The 18,532-nt window shown below is 35.0% G+C and overlaps 1 protein-coding gene, 1 long non-coding RNA gene and 1 pseudogene across 4 annotated transcripts; 1 reads left to right on the forward strand and 2 right to left on the reverse strand.

Moving 5' to 3' along the window:
* Nucleotides 1-2,216: 2,216 nt before the first annotated feature.
* On the forward strand, nucleotides 2,217-2,797 carry LOC110227566. Its single transcript, XR_002331282.1, has 2 exons — nucleotides 2,217-2,361; nucleotides 2,544-2,797. It is a non-coding gene; the product is annotated as an uncharacterized LOC110227566 (long non-coding RNA).
* Nucleotides 2,798-3,523: 726 nt separating this feature from the next.
* On the reverse strand, nucleotides 3,524-10,018 carry LOC9301868 (probable LRR receptor-like serine/threonine-protein kinase At1g07650). Of its 3 annotated transcripts, XM_021022103.1 has the most exons (25): nucleotides 9,919-10,018; nucleotides 9,627-9,801; nucleotides 8,476-8,547; nucleotides 8,281-8,349; nucleotides 8,117-8,188; nucleotides 7,902-7,973; nucleotides 7,750-7,821; nucleotides 7,584-7,655; nucleotides 7,441-7,512; nucleotides 7,287-7,358; nucleotides 7,130-7,201; nucleotides 6,961-7,032; nucleotides 6,796-6,861; nucleotides 6,630-6,701; nucleotides 6,503-6,538; nucleotides 6,284-6,342; nucleotides 5,794-6,188; nucleotides 5,669-5,720; nucleotides 5,525-5,590; nucleotides 5,307-5,453; nucleotides 5,094-5,212; nucleotides 4,795-5,005; nucleotides 4,454-4,682; nucleotides 4,194-4,344; nucleotides 3,524-4,082 (listed from the first exon to the last, which is right to left on the reverse strand). In XM_021022103.1, exons 1-25 carry the CDS (start codon nucleotides 10,016-10,018, stop codon nucleotides 3,720-3,722), a joined length of 2,958 nt encoding a protein of 985 aa, XP_020877762.1. In that variant the 3' UTR covers nucleotides 3,524-3,719. The 3 variants fall into 3 exon arrangements, with proteins under 3 accessions (XP_020877762.1, XP_020877758.1, XP_020877755.1); XM_021022099.1 differs by having other exon boundaries at nucleotides 5,525-5,720; XM_021022096.1 differs by having other exon boundaries at nucleotides 5,525-5,720; nucleotides 8,476-8,571.
* Nucleotides 10,019-15,058: 5,040 nt separating this feature from the next.
* LOC9301869 lies at nucleotides 15,059-17,540 on the reverse strand (annotated as a pseudogene).
* Nucleotides 17,541-18,532: the final 992 nt, after the last annotated feature.

Here is an 18,532-nt window from a genome sequence, read left to right on the forward strand (position 1 = left end):
GTGTTCTTGCTTTCGCACTTTACTCTTTTGGCTGCATTGCTTTTCTTCGAGTCTTGAGGGACTTTTGTTGCAGAACCAACGTTATTTTGCGGAGATGCAGAGTCTAACCTTTCAAGAAACAGTTCGATGATACACTGACCCGTTTTCATCATAGTACTTCGAATCATACTTGGAGTAAGCTCCATGCTGTCACGTCTGATCCCTGCGTCTTCGCTGATTCTTCTTAACTGAGGAACATGAAGCAGGTTTGTTGATGGAGGTCCCTTTCTTTTGCTTTCTCCTCCACTAGTTCTTCTTGGTTTACAGGACCAGAAACTCTCAATGGAGGTTGTTCAACCTTAACTTCAGCTTCTGGTTCAACCTTAACTTCAGCTTTTGTAACGCAAGGACTCATGAAGATCATCATACCTCTGGATTGAGAATCAGGATGGACAACTTCAGATTCTTTTTCGTCAGATTAGTTCTTTTCGAATTCAACGTGAAAGTAAAAAATCTCAAGAGATCAAATTTTAAAACATCAAAGTCAAAACCATAGAATGAACATAGGGAAAGGATGAACACTTATTATGAATTATATTGCCAATTATGTAACCTGAATTTAAAAATGTATTCAGTCAAAGTTTTCATTGCTCATTCAAATTATTTCCACATTAATTGATTGTAGTAAAAAAAAAGGTAAAAGGAAAATGAATTCTTGTGTGAGAAGTGTGGACCATTTTCATATAAAGGAAGATTTATTACTTCTTCTAAACAGTAAAAATATTATTTTTTATATTTTTTTTTGTCGTATGTAGTTAATATTAAACAACGGAGACATACAAAGCCGGAGAACGAAAGGAAGTTCCCAGAGTCAAAAGCCCAGCGGAAAATAAATATTTCTGAAAGACAAGCCTTATGAAAGGGCGGCCCATCTCTAGGGGTAGGCAACATAGGCATTTGTTATGGGTCATGTGTTGCCTTCTTATGGTAAGGGAACATTTCAAATGCCGTTAGAAACCCGACGGATATTATTAAGAAAATGCCAAGAGTGAGATGGCAACATCTCTGACCTAACTAACAAATTTCACAAGTCTTCCACACTTTTTGGAAGGACAAATTTCAAGATCCATCTACCCTACAAACAAATAGGGATGTCAAATGGGTGTAATGACCATGGACTAGCTAGACCATCCAAATTATAATGGTCCGGTTATGGTTACGTCCAAAATTGAAACGGCTTATATATATATATATATATATATATATATATATATATATTTGAAACCAATTTAACCCCGCAAACAAATGAGACGAACTCATCATCTGGACATTAACCATCTAATAAGTTTCAAAATTTAGGGGTTTTTTAATCTCGAGGAAAAAAGTTTTCTTCATCATCTCCTTAAAATCTAGGGTTTAGTCTAATTACTTTGTTCCTTTCACCAAATCCAAAAACTTAGGATGTAGATTCTCTTAGTGATTCTTCTTAGTTCTTATTCCTCGTCTCCTCGCATTTTATTTTTATTTTCCCAATGATAGTTTCACGCCAAAACGTGATTCTGTGTTTTTTCGCCAAAACATGATTTTGTGTTTCTCGCCAAAAATATGATTTCCCATTTTCCGCCAAAAATGTGAATCCTATTTCTCGCCAAAAACGCAGTTTTGTGGTTTTACGGAAAAATGTGATTTTGCGATTTAACGGAAACGCAATTGTTCGATTTTGACAGAAATTGTGTTTTTGCTGGTTTGGGGGGAGGGGAGAAGGGGGATATGATTTCACGGTTTTGGTTGAAAACTGTTTACCGACAAATCTTTGACAAATTATTTTTAAAATAATTTGTGCTAGTGATGTGTGGTACCATACAAATTCAAAGACGTGTATAATATATGTTACACGTCTTTGAATTTCTATGGTACCAATTTTTCCTTTACAAGTATTTTTATTTATTCGCTAAGACAAAAATTAGATATTTGTGGTTGTAAAGTCACCTCAAATTACTTTTAAAATGAGAAAAGTTAATTTAAAACAACACATTTACTTGCTTTATCTTTGCAAGTCATGTTAAAGGTACACCATTTACATTGTTTGGTTTTGATTGATTATTTACTAAATTTGATTAGTAATCGCAAATAAAGGTGTTAACTTAGCTTAGTCCTTGTCTATAATTAGAATCAACTATTTTTATCATGTGTTTGGATCTATTTACTATCTCTCAAAACTATAAGTAATAATCTATAAATTACGAGAATAAATCAAAATAGAATTTTCTGCATACAACAAAACTCTAATTTAAAAAAAAAATCATTTTTAAGATATGAGATCTGCTACACTGTTCATGTTTGCTTGTGCTATCATGTTACTTGTTCTGAGTCAGGTTCAAGGTAATTTATCAGCTTGTATTTAGAATTGATTTGTTACTTACGAATTAGAGCTTTGATTGTGATTTGTGAATAATAGTACTGAAATTAAGAAAATAAATAAGGAAAAAGGTTACAAACCATGACTAATTTAGTTTTAAATATGTTGCGTTCCTAATTGTTTGTTTTAATATCGTGTGGTTCAGAGATGGAGGCTCGAAAGACGAAAGTGTGTGAGAAAACTAGTATATGGTCTGATCGAATTAATAGGTGTCACGGTGACAAAAACCAAAATGATGTGTGCGTGAAAGCTTTTGCTGACGATGGAGTAAAAGTTTTCCAATGCCGTTGTAGTCCTAATGAAGAACTTATTTGCTATTGTCATACTGCTTGCTAAGTTTACTTATTTATCAATGGAAAACATAAATAATACCTAATGGTAAAATAATAATAATAATAATAATAATAATAATAATACATAATGTTTCTTTGCCAGTGAATTATATATTATTTTGAACAGAAATGAAAAAGAAAAAAAAAAACTGGAAAACCAATAATTTTTGAAGTGTTCAAAATTTTACCTAATGTTGTGGTTCAATTATTTAATAGTACAATAAGACAAGACATGGAGAAGTTGTGAATTCTCCTTCAACCCTGATCTGAGCTATTGATGGAATAGTTTGAAACCGACTTTATCCCCTCAAGAAACCAGGCTCAACGAATATGGCCAACGGCTTGACAGTCGACACTCTGGTCTGGCTCACGTATGTAGTTGCTTATGAATTATGATAGGATCTGCTCTGTTTTAGCTCTCAATTCTTTGTTTTTCACTTTGAGTTCTGCAGATACTTCAAACTAAAAGATGCATATTTTGTAAAAAAGGTTATTGATTGGATAAAATTTTACATTTTATCAAAAAAAAAGAAAGAAATATATGAGTATATTTTTTTCTTCCAATATCTCACATACACATAAACACATAAATTGCACCATCGTCTCACGTGGACGTGGTTGTTTCTTCTTATTCACACGACATTTCATTCTACTAGTAGAAGAATATACATACATACTTACGATCGGAGCCATGTCCACAACGATAGTTATTACAAGTTTCCAAAATGTTTTATACGTAATATTTCTTTATGATTTTTTTAAAGACAAAACTTCTAGTTTAGGACGTAATAAATATACATTCAAGTTTTCAAAAAAACACAAAAGAAATAAATATACATTCACTCGAGTCATTGATTGCTATTGGTTAACAATAACATGGTTCTGTTTATAATTCGCTATAAAAATGTTTAATGTAAAAACATCTTCATAATCATAACCATAGTTTCTTTCTTTCTGGAAACTAAGTTTGGGATATGGTCATATCGAGATTACTCACATTCAAGTTCTGGTACTTCTACTATTTCATCTTTTGATGAGTTCTCGTCAGCATCAACATTGTCAGTGGTACGAGGCCCACTTGTGGAGGCTTCACTCTGCCAAAAGAATTTCCTTAAAGCCTTCAGCTTCGGGTTCACTGCTGAGAAGTTTGGGTCCGACAACAGGTTTTTCATTGCGGCCTTTTCCTCGAGGAGACTCACGACCTGCGACATTTTTGGCCTTAACGCCGGGGACGTGTTAGTGCACAATAGTGCCACGTTCAAGATCACCATTGCTTCCTCTTTTGAGTAGGCTGAATCTAGCACTGGATCAACCAAGTCTAGTAAGCATCCCTTGTCTTGCAAAACGTAGGCCTACACGTGAGGGAGAAGAGAGAAACCAAATTGACTTTGTTTTTATCTTCTGATTATTGTTGCACTTTAATCACAGGTTTTAAAGAAGGGTGGAGAGATGGAAATTTTTACCTGATCAAGAAGGCACTCCAAGTTCTCGCTTGGTTTGACGTTTGAGTTACTCTTTCCACTGACAATTTCAAGGGCAACGACGCCAAAGCTATAAACATCAGCTTTTTCAGTCAAATAACCACGCATGGCGTATTCCGGAGCCATATATCCTCTGTAACATGCAAATGTATATAAGAATATCAAGAAAAATGATTTACCCTTGAGAACTTTCTACTTGGAAGTTGGAACTCATTAATTAGTAAAGAGACGAATATACTTACGGTGTTCCGGCGATACGAGTATTGATGTGTGTGTTCTCATCATCATTCAGCTTTGCCAAACCAAAGTCAGAGATTTTGGCGTTGAGATCGTCATCTAGCAACACGTTGCTCGCCTTTATATCCCTGTGCACAATCTTGATCGCAGATTCTTCGTGGAGAAATTTTAGTCCTTTAGCTATGCCCAAACAAATCTTCTTCCTCGTTGGCCATTCTAATTTCAGTCTGGATCCTGTGAAATAAAATTATCAACCCGCATATAGGGACTTTTAGCATTCATGTCACCGGATAGATGATATACATGGTTTCTAGTCTTCGGAAATAGTAAAGGTCAAGAAACAGACCAAATAGAGCACGAGAAAGACAGTTGTTCTCCAAATACTCGTAGACCAATATCAGTTGCTTCTTCTCCACACAAGATCCATATAGCTTCACAAGATTTGGATGTTGTAGAGATGAGATCATGCCTAACTCATTCACAAACTCCCGGCTTCCTTGATTGGACTTTGAAGACAATTTTTTAACCGCAATCATCCTCCCCTCTGATAACACACCCTGCACCAAGAAAATGAGCCGCTCTAAATCTCTAATATCTCTCAAAATGTATGCAGAGTAGAAAAACCAGTGAAAGTTGAGGGATAACCTTGTAAACAGAGCCAAATCCACCTTCACCAATCTTGTTTGCTGCATCAAAGTTATTAGTGGCTGCTTTTATATGTCGAAGAGTGAAAGTTCCAGTCTGAAGATCTAAACCCCTAAGCTCTGTATGGTTAATACACAATTCAAATCAAAGCGTTGGTAGACACAAAGAAGCAACCTAGACAAAAATACGTAACGAGCTAAACTATTAAGAGACCTTTGTCCATTGCATTTTTGTAACACCTTCTTCTCCACAAGCAAATGATCACTGTGATGATGGCCAAAATGAGGATTACTGCGGCAACTATAATTCCTACTATTAGCAGGATATTCTTCTTGTCATCATGCTCCGGAGATTTAAAATCTGTCAATAACAAATGCCATCATCTCTATCCGCTAATAATTAAGATATCGATTCAAAGTAAGATTACTTACTAGGTTCAACTGATATAGCTGAGATCATTGGGCCATAAACTCCTCTAATTGGAAGCGTAGTTGTCCCTTTGCCAGCCCACCTCAAGCTGATCTTCAGATTGTGATTTGTTACATTTACCACAAATGTCTTTATGATTGGCTTGCCCGATCCACCAGCAGCTTCTTTAATGTTGAAGTTTTTAATCATCAACTTCTCCTGTGAGCAAGTTATAGATAAGTAAGTGTTTAAGTTTTATGAGTTACATTTGTTGGGTTCCACAGAGACTTACCTGAACATAAATATCGAAGACTCGTTTGCCAAGACTGTAGAATGTACTGTCGCTGGTAAATATTATCTCTGCGAAGTGGAGACTCACAGTGTACTCCCCATTGCCCAGACAGAGTCCGTAGTAAGTCAACAAGAGAGGAGAAATCCGAGCCGTCTTGTAAAGCACGAAACTTGGAGAAGAAGCATTGGCTAATAGTGTAGAGGTGTTAGACACGGTGTAGTCATCCACTTCTGTAAGATCATTCATGAAGTGTCCGGTGCTACTAAATGCCCAGTGCTTGTCAGAGCCATAGACAAATGTAGTAGGTCGTTGGCCCTCTATGTTAGCTTCGTATGTCTTTTCTTTATCAACTTTTATTTCATCTCCCCCACAGTTTATGTACAGCTTATATTTGTCTGCAATAAATATTTTAAAAATCATATAAAAAAAATTAATCTACATGCATAAGGTTCTCTCAGAGAAAGACAACAATTAAAGTGTTGTAACTTACACTTTCTTTTAGGCAAAAGGCAAGGCAAGTGTTGGAAGTAACAAGGGTAGCCCTTATATCTGAAAAAAAAACAAAAAACAAATTCAGAGGAAAACAGAAAAAACCATCATCAATCAGTTCACTAAGCATAGCTAAAAAAACCTAAAGACAATTATTTGAGAAACCAAAAAAACAGCCATAAAGAACAAACAATCATGTATTGGAATCATGGTTTCTTACGATTCGTTCCACATGGAAAAGCTTTCCACCAAATTCCTATAAATGAAGAATAACATTATCATTTTCTGAACGTATGAGCAAATTGTTTATGATTATAAATTTATAAGAGTTAGTTGTGAAAACTTACGCATTATTAACTTGGTCACAATCACCACGAGGAATTGAACTTTGAAGGGTGAAATTGTTGGAAGATATATCTCTGCACATAAAAGTAGAACAAAGATCATTTAAAAGGTCTCTCTCTATATAGTTGGCACATTTAATTTGAAAGTTAGCAAGTTATATCTCCATACATATTTTTGTTACTTTCGATAAAACTGTTCGGAACACCCCCTGTGAACTTGTTTCCTGCCAAGTAACTGAACAGAAAAATATTTCAAAAACTAATCTTCATAAATAGAGAAGAAAAAAAGATTCTAAACTGAAACTTTGTTACCTAGAACGAAGTTAGTACTTACATATAATCTGCTAACTTCAAGTTGGCTAATGAAGACGGGATCTTGTCCGTTAAGTGGTTAAAACTGAGGTCACTACATAACAAACATAATCAATATATCGCGAGTTCGGCAAATATCCTGTTTAAAATTTAATGCTTTTTTCCCTCGATGTATCTTGATTATTACTTACAGTGTTTTGAGACTCGTCATATCTCCAATATATTTAGGAAGTCGTCCGTATATGTTGCATCTCCTCAACTCCCTTCATCCAAGATTAAATGGTGAATGCATGTTTTCTAGGATATCTTTTAGTGCATACACAAACGATAAATTGTGTTCTAACTCACAATATTTTGAGAGACTTCATATTCTGCAGTGGAGGAAAGGAAGACGATTTTCCTCCTAGATCGCTAATCTGGCTGTCAAATACAACAAAAATAAAGCAACATTGTTTGAAGAGGAAATGGATTGAAAAGAATTAATCTTCTAAAGGTGCCATACAGGTTGACCAAGCTAGTTAGAGCAGAAGTACTGGAAGGTAATGGACCGTCCAAACCGCTACCAAACATCTCCCTGCAAAAATAATACTTTAGTTCTATGTCCATAAGGAAAGCTAGAACCATAGAAAAAGAAAGTAGTCTTACAATTCAACCATCTTTGTCAAGTTTCCTATAAAATTTGGTATTTGTCCAGTAAATTCATTGTCACTTATCCACCTAACACATAAACAAATACAAATATATTAAAAGATAAACTAATCAAGAATGGTTTTTTTTTTCATTTGTTATCATATTGAGCATCTATTCTTACATATTAGTCAGGTTTTTAAGTTGTCCGAGTTGTTCTGGCAAATGGGCGGTAAAAGAATTTGAAGATAGAAATCTGCCACAAATTCATGTAAAAAAATAATACCGACTAGAAAACATACAAGATTGAAAAGAATACGAGATAAAGAAATTTACAGTTCTTCCAGATGAACCAACTTTCCAATCTCAGGAGGGATTGGTCCTGAAAATCGGTTTCCTTCGAGGTTCCTGCATAATCCAAATGCTAAAAAATTTTAGAATATCAAGAACCATAACTATCATTATGAAGAACAAATATTCGCATCATCAGAGTTAAATCACATTAAAAATCACTGCTTAACCAAAGTTATAGAAAGGATGCAAAAATTTACAAAGTTCGGAGTGATGTAATGCTGGTTAACACTCTTGGAAATGGGCCAGTTAATCGGTTCCCCATAAGTAATCTGCATATGTCCATTGAACCAATAAAGACATCAGTCTATTGCATAATTTTCATTAATTACACAACAATAAAAACGAAGGTAAACCATCTTACAGCTTTTCCAAACGCATTGATGCCCATTCCTTTGGAATTGAACCAGTAAGACAATTACGAGTTAGGATCCTACATTAAGTGGTATGTGTCATTAAGAAAGTTTTGAGTCATTACACAAGCCAAGGATAGTTAGTAACGAGAATTTTGAGGAATTGTAGGAAAATCTAAAGTCCATTTGTATTTGTTTTTTATTACAGAGTTTTGAGATAACGCAGCTGAGAGAACTCTGGGGGGATAATGCCTGTCAAATTTTGCGACGTCAAAACTCTGCAGAGAAAGAAACAAGATGGTCTCTGATACGTATCAGTATCAAACAATTTTCTTTGGAGACAAACTACATATATAAGCAGGAGCTAGCGTTTTGTTTAATTTTTTGGATTCTTCTTGAATAACTTAGCAACCATGAAAGAGATTCATTATTTTGATTACTGATTCTGAATATGATTTAGGTCTTTAATTAATTTCTTAAAAGGCGTGGAAGTTCTCGAAAAGAGATAGACACTTCTTCAAGACTTTTGTCAATTATATTGAGTCGGTTTTTTTCACTTTGGTCAATGGATCAATGAGTATTTATTTTCTCTTGTCTCTGTTAAAATGCATATACACATGTATGTATTCCATTATAAAACCAAAAACATATGTATGAGTATCAATCATCACTATTAACAGTGCCATGCCTAGCATCTTAAGAGTTTTACAGGTAAACAAAAAAATAATGGAGCATTTTATATGTCATTTTGTTATGTTAAAAGTGACTTTGTTTTTCTCTCTTTAATGACGACATTTCTGTTAAAAAAAAAATAACGACATTCATTGATTGACTCATCTTAAAATGGAGGAAAATTTAGAAACATGATTTTATGACGTAATTTTTATTTTTTAAACCGTTAGCCAAATGACAATTTATATTATTATATTTAACTAGAAGTATATTTTAGAATTACCTTAGTCATTCATTTGAAATTATCAAAGAAATGACTATATAGAAGACAGTAAATGAACATCATGGTTTGGACAGCTACACTAGAGACTAGAGAGACTAAACTAAAGAATCAAAGTTAGACTGTAATAGATTTAAAAATCCATAAAACGAGGTTTCTTAACACAAATACGTACAAATATTTTACCTATAGATTAAATGATTTTTTTTTTTTTTTTTTTTTTTTGTTGTAAATAATACTTTAACAGCAAAAAAAATGTCTATAAATTAATTATATACTACATTAAGGGAGTTAAAGAAAATGTTATACAACAACTATGTTATAGGAGCATCCTATAACTTTCAAAGCATCCTATAACTACCAATACCATTGTAATAAAGTAGGAAATGGTGAAAAAAAACTTACATTGCGATAACGTGACACGATGAGTTGGGAGGATGAAAAGAACAATCACAAGTGAGATTGCTATTTATAAGTGGATTAGTGTTTACAATCCAATTCCCTTTTCCGCTGCATGGATCTTTGCTAAAGTCCCAATCTTTTTTCTTCATCTTCTTTCCTATCTCCTTCAATGCTCTCACTTGCCAATTTCAACCATTATCATTATCATACACCAAAATTTGGATTATAATTCACAGTTAAAATCAAAGAGTGAAAGAGGCCAACAATAAAAAATAATTTGTTAAAAGAGTAGCACCTTCGGCATCGTGGAGCTTCGTAGTGTTACAAGATTCAAAAATCCCACTGAAAAGCAATGTTGTGATGATAACGAAATACATAGAATGGGATGTAACCATCTTTCTAATGTAAAAATCGATAAGGAAAGCTAAAGCCAAAGAGCGAATAAGCTTGACGAAAGCCAAAGCGGATTTAAATTAAATGACCAAAGCCAAAGAGAAAGCAGCGATGGAGTCGTCTATCTTCATTACAGCATTTATTAAGGTTTTGTAACTTTTGTTGTATGGGATGTAACTATATCATTTATTTGAACTTTGAAATCGTTCTATCATTTTGTTGTTGCTGCTTACACTAGTAATGTACTTGATACTGAGGCTCGCCCACACCATATTTAATAGCCCTGTCCAATTCGAGAAACTAGACGGAAAAATAGCAGCTAACGAGTAACGACTAGAGATGTCAATGGACTTGAGTATCATGGGCTAGACCAGTCCAGTGTGATTTTGGGATTTGACGGAAACCAAATTGTTAGATTTTCACAGAAAATGTGTTTTTACGGTTTTTGCGGGAAAATATAATTTCACGGTTTTAGTTGAAAAATTCAAGTTAATTGCGGTTTTGGCGAAAAAATGTGATTTCTGTTTTGGCGATAAACATGATTTTGCAACTTTCTTACGTAATTGTGTTCATGTGTTATTTAGACACCCCAAACAGCCAAATTGGTCATAGTTTATTTGGGTTGCTCTTATTTAGACATGGTCTTATTAGAGCTTTGACCATTAATGTACAGAAAATCGTAAATGTCCAGGTCCATTTAGATCTGGACAGCCCATTTGACAATCCTACGTACAAAGCCTCACTTGCTCCATGTCCAAATTGGCAAATACAACACATAGAGATCCACGAGAGAATTCAACCCTAATAGTGATGATGATTTACTTCACCCTTTTCGCGAAAATTTTACTACTTAATTTTCATTCATAGCATCTAAGAATTCATTAAGATTGCACGAAAAGGCGTCAAAAGGGTAAATCTGGATTGGCTTCGGTCCTTGTGTCTAATCAAATAAATTGAAATTTCAAATTCTCAACGGTGAAATTTCTGAGTAAGCCTTCATCGTGATACGTGAAGTAGGTATGGGCTTCATTCATAAGATGACTTTTTTTTCCCTCCATAATTAACAATTATTTTGAGCCGTAACGCTTTAATTACTAGATTAACCCAAATAATGATTTTAATTACTAAAATGTCTCATAAAATTTGGGTGATAGATTGGTTATTTTCATGACGATAATACCCTTTCTCTCTTTGTTAGAAAAAAAAAAAGTCAAATTTACCCTTATATTTTTTCGAAAAACGTGGGGAAAAAAACTTAGAATTTTTTTTGGTTTTTTAAAAGTCTGCTGGATTCGTTATGATAGGTTTATTTTGAATGGCAGACTTATTTATGTACGACAGATTTTCAGTGACAGATTTTTTATTTCTCACATACTTAATTTAACAGGTTACGACAGATATTTATTTTGTTGTAGTTTTTTACCCCACTACAGACTTATTTTTTTATGACACCACAGATTTTCATCATTTGACAGATTTATTAAAATTAGTGGCAGATTTATATATGTTTCTAGTGGCCTCAGACTTTTTATTTTCATAAAAATATCTGTCATCAAGTGACAGATTTGTTTTTGGAAAAATAATTACTAGAATGACTTAGTAGTGATAACAAATTTTTTAAATTTTATGACATTTTTTATTTCTTAAACAAAAAAACTGTCGAGTGATAGCAGATATGTCATACAAAAATAAAAATTGCTAGATTGACATACAATCGCAAATGAAATATTTCTGTGATGACAGATTTTATTTACATTATGAAAAATTTAGGATTAGTTCAAAAAAAAAACTGTCACGTTACGACAGATTTAGTGATGAAAAAAGAAATTGTTGGAATGACTTCATATAGTGATGATATATATGTTTTAAGTAATGACAGATTTTAATTTTCAAATTTTTTATACCTATTTGATGACAGACTTTTCATGATGGACTACATATTTTAAGAATGACAGACTTTTTTAAACACGATAGACTTTTTTGTTTTGAATTTCCATAACTGAAAAATAATAAATGACGAGATAATCTAACTTACCATATTTTCCTAGGGTTTTGGGCTATCCTAACCGTTTCATCTCTATCTTCCACGACAACCACAACACGTTTTTTGATCTTCACCAACGATGTCTCAAAACAAAGGGTTGGAGATGGATCAGGTGATTCTCGTATGTGGCAAATGGATTTTCAAGAATAACAAATGGTCGTTCATCATTGATAGAAATAGAGGATGTCGAGTTCTGAAAGCTAATAGGGAAACCAGTTACTCTCAATGCTTTCGAATGGTAATGGAGGATTACGGAATCGAGAATAGAGGCTGTGATGTTGTGTTGAGTTACAAGATTTCGAAGATGTTGTCTCAGAATTTACCGGATGATACACCACCCGTTATTATTACTAATTCAAGACAGTTTCACTCTTTTTTGGGGCAATTGAAGAGCGATACAATTCGACTTTATGTTGAAGTGAAGAAGAAAGTTACGATTGAAGCTAATCAACCCAACACCGATGGCGTCGTTGACAGTACCTTGCAGAGAAAACGAACAAGAATCGAAAACGAGTTGGTTAAGGAAGTTACGGATTTGATTCATGAAGCTGTTGTTGATGATGGCGATGACGATGATGAAACGAGATTTGATTACTGTGACGACTCTGACGGAACAGATTCTGATGATGAGAATTATAGCTTGTATGGGATTCCACCAGTTGTAGAAGAAAAACAAATACTGCCGTTGAAGAAAAAGAGTCCAGGTATCTTTATTGAAGAACAAAAAGATGATGATTATTATGCAAAGTTTCAATTGCCTTATGTGGATTTGGCTGTTGGACAGTGTTACGAATCGAAAGAACACTTGGAAACACGATTGAAGATACTAACCGTATTACAGAAATTCGATTTCTACGTAGACAAATCGACACCTTTTCTATTGATTGTCAAGTGCTGGATAAAATGGTGTACGTGGAGGGTACGAGCTACGACACAAAGAGACTACCCAAAGTTTCATATTAGTGGGTTTATTTCTGAACACTCATGTTCAGTAACAGAGCGTTCTGCACTTGCCCGTCAAGCAACTCATGATATTCTTGGAGTATTATACAAAGATTTTGTTGGTGGAATTGGCCCCAGAGTATTGCCAATGCACGTTGCTGAATCATTGAACAAACGTTTTCAGATCAAGGTACAATACAAATTTTAATATTTTTTTGCCTTTTAAAACAAAAAGTTTTTAATGTTTACCAGAAACAGTAATTTTTTCTTAATAGATGGATTATTGGAAGGCTTATAGGACGCTCAGGTATGCGCGAGAATTGGTAAGAGGAAGTCCAGAGAGTGGTTATGAGCAACTACCTACTTACTTGTACATGTTAGGAAGGGCTAATCCGGGGACATTGACGAGACTTGAAGTTGATGAAGAAAAAAGATTTAAGTACATGTTTCTAGCCTTTGGTGCAAGCATGCTTGGATTTCCATTCATGAGGAAAGTGGTGGTTGTTGATGGTACTTTTCTATAGGGAAAATACAAAGGGACACTTCTTACAGCAACAACTCAAGATGGTAATTTTCAGATTTTTCTGATTGCTTTTGCTGTGGTTGATACAGAAAATGATGAATCATGGGAATGGTTTTTCAAGTAACTGAGCTGTGTCATACCAAATGATGAGGGCCTAGCCATTATTTCAGATAGGCACAAATCAATTGCGAAAGCAATCAAGGTGGTTTATCCGTAGGCGAGTAGGGGAATTTGTACATACCATCTGTACAAAAATATATTGGTCCGTTTTAAAGGTAAAGAAACATTTGGATTGGTTAAGAAGGCTGCGAATGCATTCAGACAAGTAGATTTTCAAACCATATTCCATCAGATAGAAGTGTCGAATCCTGAACTACATGAATATCTAGATAGGGCTGATGTGCGACTTTGGACACGTGTACATTTCCCCGGTGATAGGTACAACTTGCTTACAAGCAATGTTGCGGATCAATGAATAATGTGATGTCACACGCCAGGAGTTTTCCTATTACACAGTTGTTAGAAGAAATAAGGTCCATGATGACTAAATGGTTTTTAGATCGGCGGAGTGATGCGTTAAAAATGGCTACATCTTTGACACGTGGTGTCGAGAAAATTCTGCAGGTATATTCTCATACTTTCAATCAATGTCAGTTAAACAAGTATATATGTTTCAGTGTTAACAATGTTATTCATTTTACAGAGCCGCGTTGACTATGCGAAGTTACTTGCTGTGCAAGATATAGATGCACAACAAGTACAAGTTACAAGTGGAACATCTCTCCACGTTTTAAATTTGGTAGATAAAAAGTGTACGTGTTGCAGGTTTAATGTGGAGAAATTGCCATGTGCACACGCAATTGCGGCAGCTGAAAACAGGAAAGTCTCTCGAATTTCAATGTGTCTTCCGTATTATCACAAGAACTATCTTTACAATTCCTATGCTAACGCCATCATGCCAAGGGAGTTTGCTATACATGTTCCTGAACATGTAGCAACCACGGTTTGTTTACCACCCATACCTCGACAACAACCTGGAAGGCCAAAGAATTCAAGAATTAAGTCAGCATTGGAGATTGCTATGGAAAAGAAAAAGCCAAGAAAATTATACACTTGTGGCAATTGCAATCAAGTTGGTCATAATCGTAAGACTTGTAATCTTCAGGTTTAAGTTCTTTTTCGTCATTGACTAGTTATTTGTGTTGCAATTCTACAGTTGAATTCATTATCTTCTTCATCTACTACTTTGGTTCAATTTTGATAGATTATGTTTCTCATGACACGTTTGAAAGATAATGAGTATTCCAATTTCTTTTTCATCTACTGTTGAATTTATACTATTGCTCTTGATAGTTTTTGGTTTCGTACGTATGAGAATAGTATAATGAACGGGATAAAAACCAATACACAAGCACAAAAAGTCTGAAAATAAGCATAAAAAAGTCTGAAACAAGGTGACACAATGTTTAAAATTCTGGAAAAAAAAAACAAAAGACCTATAAGTACGAGATTACATAAAACTAAGAGACTAAACTACGGTGAATCCATGAGATGAGGGATCTGGAAATCTTCACCACAAAGATTAGACGGTCTGGCTGACTCTCTCACTTCATCAAATAGCTCCGCTGCAAGTTTAATACGTATGGCATTTATGTTTTCATCGCAAATCCCATTGAATGATTTCCCAAGAGCCAAACACTCGATGTATTTGAGTGTGTATGTAGCACAATTGCCAGGATCTTTATTGAAAGATACCTTCTTTGTAATCCTTTTCACTTCCAACCTTGCATTACTCTTCTTACGTATGTTGTCAGGTATCACAGCACTCATCATGGCAGGGATCATTTCTCGCAAAAACATGCATTGTTTCACCATTTCAGGATTAGTGGTCAAGTGTGGGATGCTATCAGAGATGTTAATCCTCCTCATAGGCAAGTCAATATCAAGAGCAACCCAATGATCCACGTTGATAAAGAGGCAAGCATAAAGATGATCAATATCGATGAACCACTTCTTGTGAGTAGCTGATTCAATTGGAGCTGTCCCATTGAGGTGTTCTGCAAAATAATCCCTGAACTTGAAGCTCTTACGTCCTCCTGAAAAGTGCTTGTAATCTTTAGCCAACTCCCTCATCATGTCTTGATCCAAGAAAGTTATTCGTTAATTTGGGTACGCTGAAGGCTCACGCATCAACCTTTTGTGGAACATAGCCATCGCAACACCCATATTCTACATTAATATGGAAACCGATTAGAATCAATAAAAATCTGAAACGATTAAACTGAAAATGTTCAGAGATTTTCATAATCTTAGATGACTTACATAATCTTTCAACATCCATATTTTTCGTATGGCCACTCTGCTCTTGGAGTCATAATTTGCCTATAGAATCTCATATCTCCATTAGTAGTGTTAAGATGATCGTCCCTGAAAATAAAAACATAGAGTGATTACAATGACAAAGTTACATTATGATATTGGAAGATAAATTAATTGTCCAGTCTTACTCGTCATCTGTCTCTAGGAAATCAAACAGTTGATGAATTTTCTCGTCAGAAATATGCATCATGTGATCAGGTAGTGAGGAAGGAGGTTCTCCATCTGTAAAGATGCGCTTCACTGTAGAGTTACCAAGATCGGGAACTTTTGAGAACCAGCCAATTGTTGCACTCTTCTTCCCACAGTAACACCCTCATCTAGATCCTTTAAATTCTCTACCATTGCTATCAATGTTGCATTAAGCATCTTATTAGCATGGTGTAGTCCAGGATCCGAGAATGTGTCTTCAGAACTTGAAACCATTTTCAGAGCTTCGTCTTCAACTTGGGCAGTGATATCTACAACATCGTCTCCTTGGATAATAGATTTCTTCTTCATCTTATTACCAGCCGTTGTAGCACATTTCTTTGCAGCCTTAGAACCGTCTTTCTTAACAGCCTCTTCTTTCACCACAGCCTTCAAACCCGGGTTCTTAGCAGCTTTTTCTTTCAGTGCAGCTTTCACCGCAGGCTTTGAGCCACCTCTCTTGGCAGCCTTTGTAGCTTCTTCTTTCAGCGTAGCCTTTTCAGACTTTTTCCTCTCAGCCTTTGAACCATCTTTCTTTTCAATTAAGATAAGATCTTCAGATATTTCACTTTCTTTACTTTCTTTTGCACGGTATAAGTTTTTTTCACCACTCTTTGAACAGGCAAACCATCCACTGAAGATGGTTTCTCCTCTACTTTCCAAGACTGCAAAAAATAATAAACGTTTTCAAAACAATATTTTCATTCAGCATTTTGCTTAACAAGATCAACAACTTTAAAACTCACCAAACTATAACTTGTAGGGGATTTACTCGATGCACCTTCATCTTCATTGTTGATGGAATTGGCAACATCAGTAGGTATTGAAGCTGGTTTTTTGTGTTTCAGTTCCTTCAAATCAGTCTCGACTGCTACAATCCGTGAGTCAAATGTATTCTCCAACTCATCAATCCTACTACTCAGATTCTTACCCATGTCTACAATACTCCCATTCAGTTTTTCCATCATCATCAAAATATCCGAGAAGCTTTTCTTGTCATCCTTATCAACCTACAATCAGTTAAATATTCAGATTTTAAAAAAAGTTTAAGCACAATAAGTACATTACTAGAAAACAGAGTTAATCATGAATAGGCATGAAAACATAACCTGTATATCTTCAGAGACTATCTTCTCGTCTTCGTTTTGAATTTTGACTCTTTCTTCACCAGAACATTCTGCCTTTTTGATCTTTTTCCCCTTCCGTGTGATACTACCTTCTTCATCAACAGTAGCTTTTACTTTCCATTTCTCCTTAGACACACCAAAAGCTGGCACACCTTTCCAAGCATCTAAAGCCAATCGATTATGGATTATGTCTTTTATCAAATTGTCTAGTGCTAGATCCTTATCCTCTTCCGCATTACTCCATTGAAGGTACATGTTTTCTTCAGTTACAGGAATCATGTGTCTTACAAGCACCTATATACAACATACAAAATCTTAAATAAAACAGCACCACCATTGAAATAAAACAAAACTGTGTTACCATGACACTAAAAAAAAAAATAAGACTGCACCTTAAGTTTGTGTAAAACAGTCATAACATTTCAATAAAATCATATTCTAAATTTGACACATAAAGACACAAAAAATAAAGACACAACATTTAAAATGTCAAAAACTAACCTGCCCATGCAAAGTCTTCTCGTTTTGAATGAATTATGTTAGGTCGATATCTTTCCGAGTTGACTCAATAGCAATCCCCATATAAGTTCCCACCTAGTCCTACCAAGTCCAAAAATGTGGCCTGGAACTACATGAGATACTACTCTTGTCGGCTCAAACCTAACACGTTCTACCAAGCTCAATCCTGAAATAGGCCTCACATGCACACAAGAAATAACAAGGCTTGAAAGAAGGGTTGGTTATAGGTAGGGGAACTACTCCAATGAAGGAAGCAGCTACTTGGATTAACAAGAGTGGTGAATAGGTGAAAGAAAATCCAAGTATGTATTCTATCATGAGTTCAAAACCGATGCAACACTACAAGAAAACACGGTATTAGCGACTTAATTCGGCGACTGAATATGTAGTCGTTAAATTTGGCGACTAATTAGGGACGTATTAGCGACTAAGTAGTCTATATTAAACATTAGTCGCTAATCAGTCTTTAATGTGAGACTGATTAACTTAGTCGCTAATAGGTCACCAGTTACAGCTACTATTTAGCGACTCATTTATTTTATTTGGGCAATTAAATGGGATTTTACGGGCTTGATCTAGTAATTTTAGCCCATTAAGCCAGAGTATATAAACTCGTAGTCGCGAAACCCTAACCCTAATCCCCCTTTCCTTCTCTCTCGACAAACCCGACGAACCCTAACCCTATTCCCCTTTCCTTCTCTCTCGATTCGATCCTAATTCGTCATCAATCCTCTCAATCTCTCAATTGAAAGATTGAATGATGAAGACTCGTGGTGGAAAAGGCAAGAGAGGAAGA

This window comes from Arabidopsis lyrata (assembly GCF_000004255.2).
Source record: "Arabidopsis lyrata subsp. lyrata unplaced genomic scaffold ARALYscaffold_8, whole genome shotgun sequence".
In the NCBI taxonomy this organism is placed as follows: Eukaryota; Viridiplantae; Streptophyta; class Magnoliopsida; order Brassicales; family Brassicaceae; genus Arabidopsis; species Arabidopsis lyrata.

Excerpts from the sequence above, each read along its gene's own strand:
- LOC9301868 (XM_021022096.1), bottom strand. The coding sequence starts at position 10,018 with ATGGTTACATCCCATTCTATGTATTTCGTTATCATCACAACATTGCTT. Across the intron at positions 8,572-9,626 it reads TCGTGTCACGTTATCGCAAT|ACCATCTTGTTTCTTTCTCT; the intron begins GTAAGTTTTTTT and ends TACGTATCAGAG. Across the intron at positions 7,202-7,286 it reads ATGAAGTCTCTCAAAATATT|GGAGTTGAGGAGATGCAACA; the intron begins GTGAGTTAGAAC and ends TCTTGGATGAAG.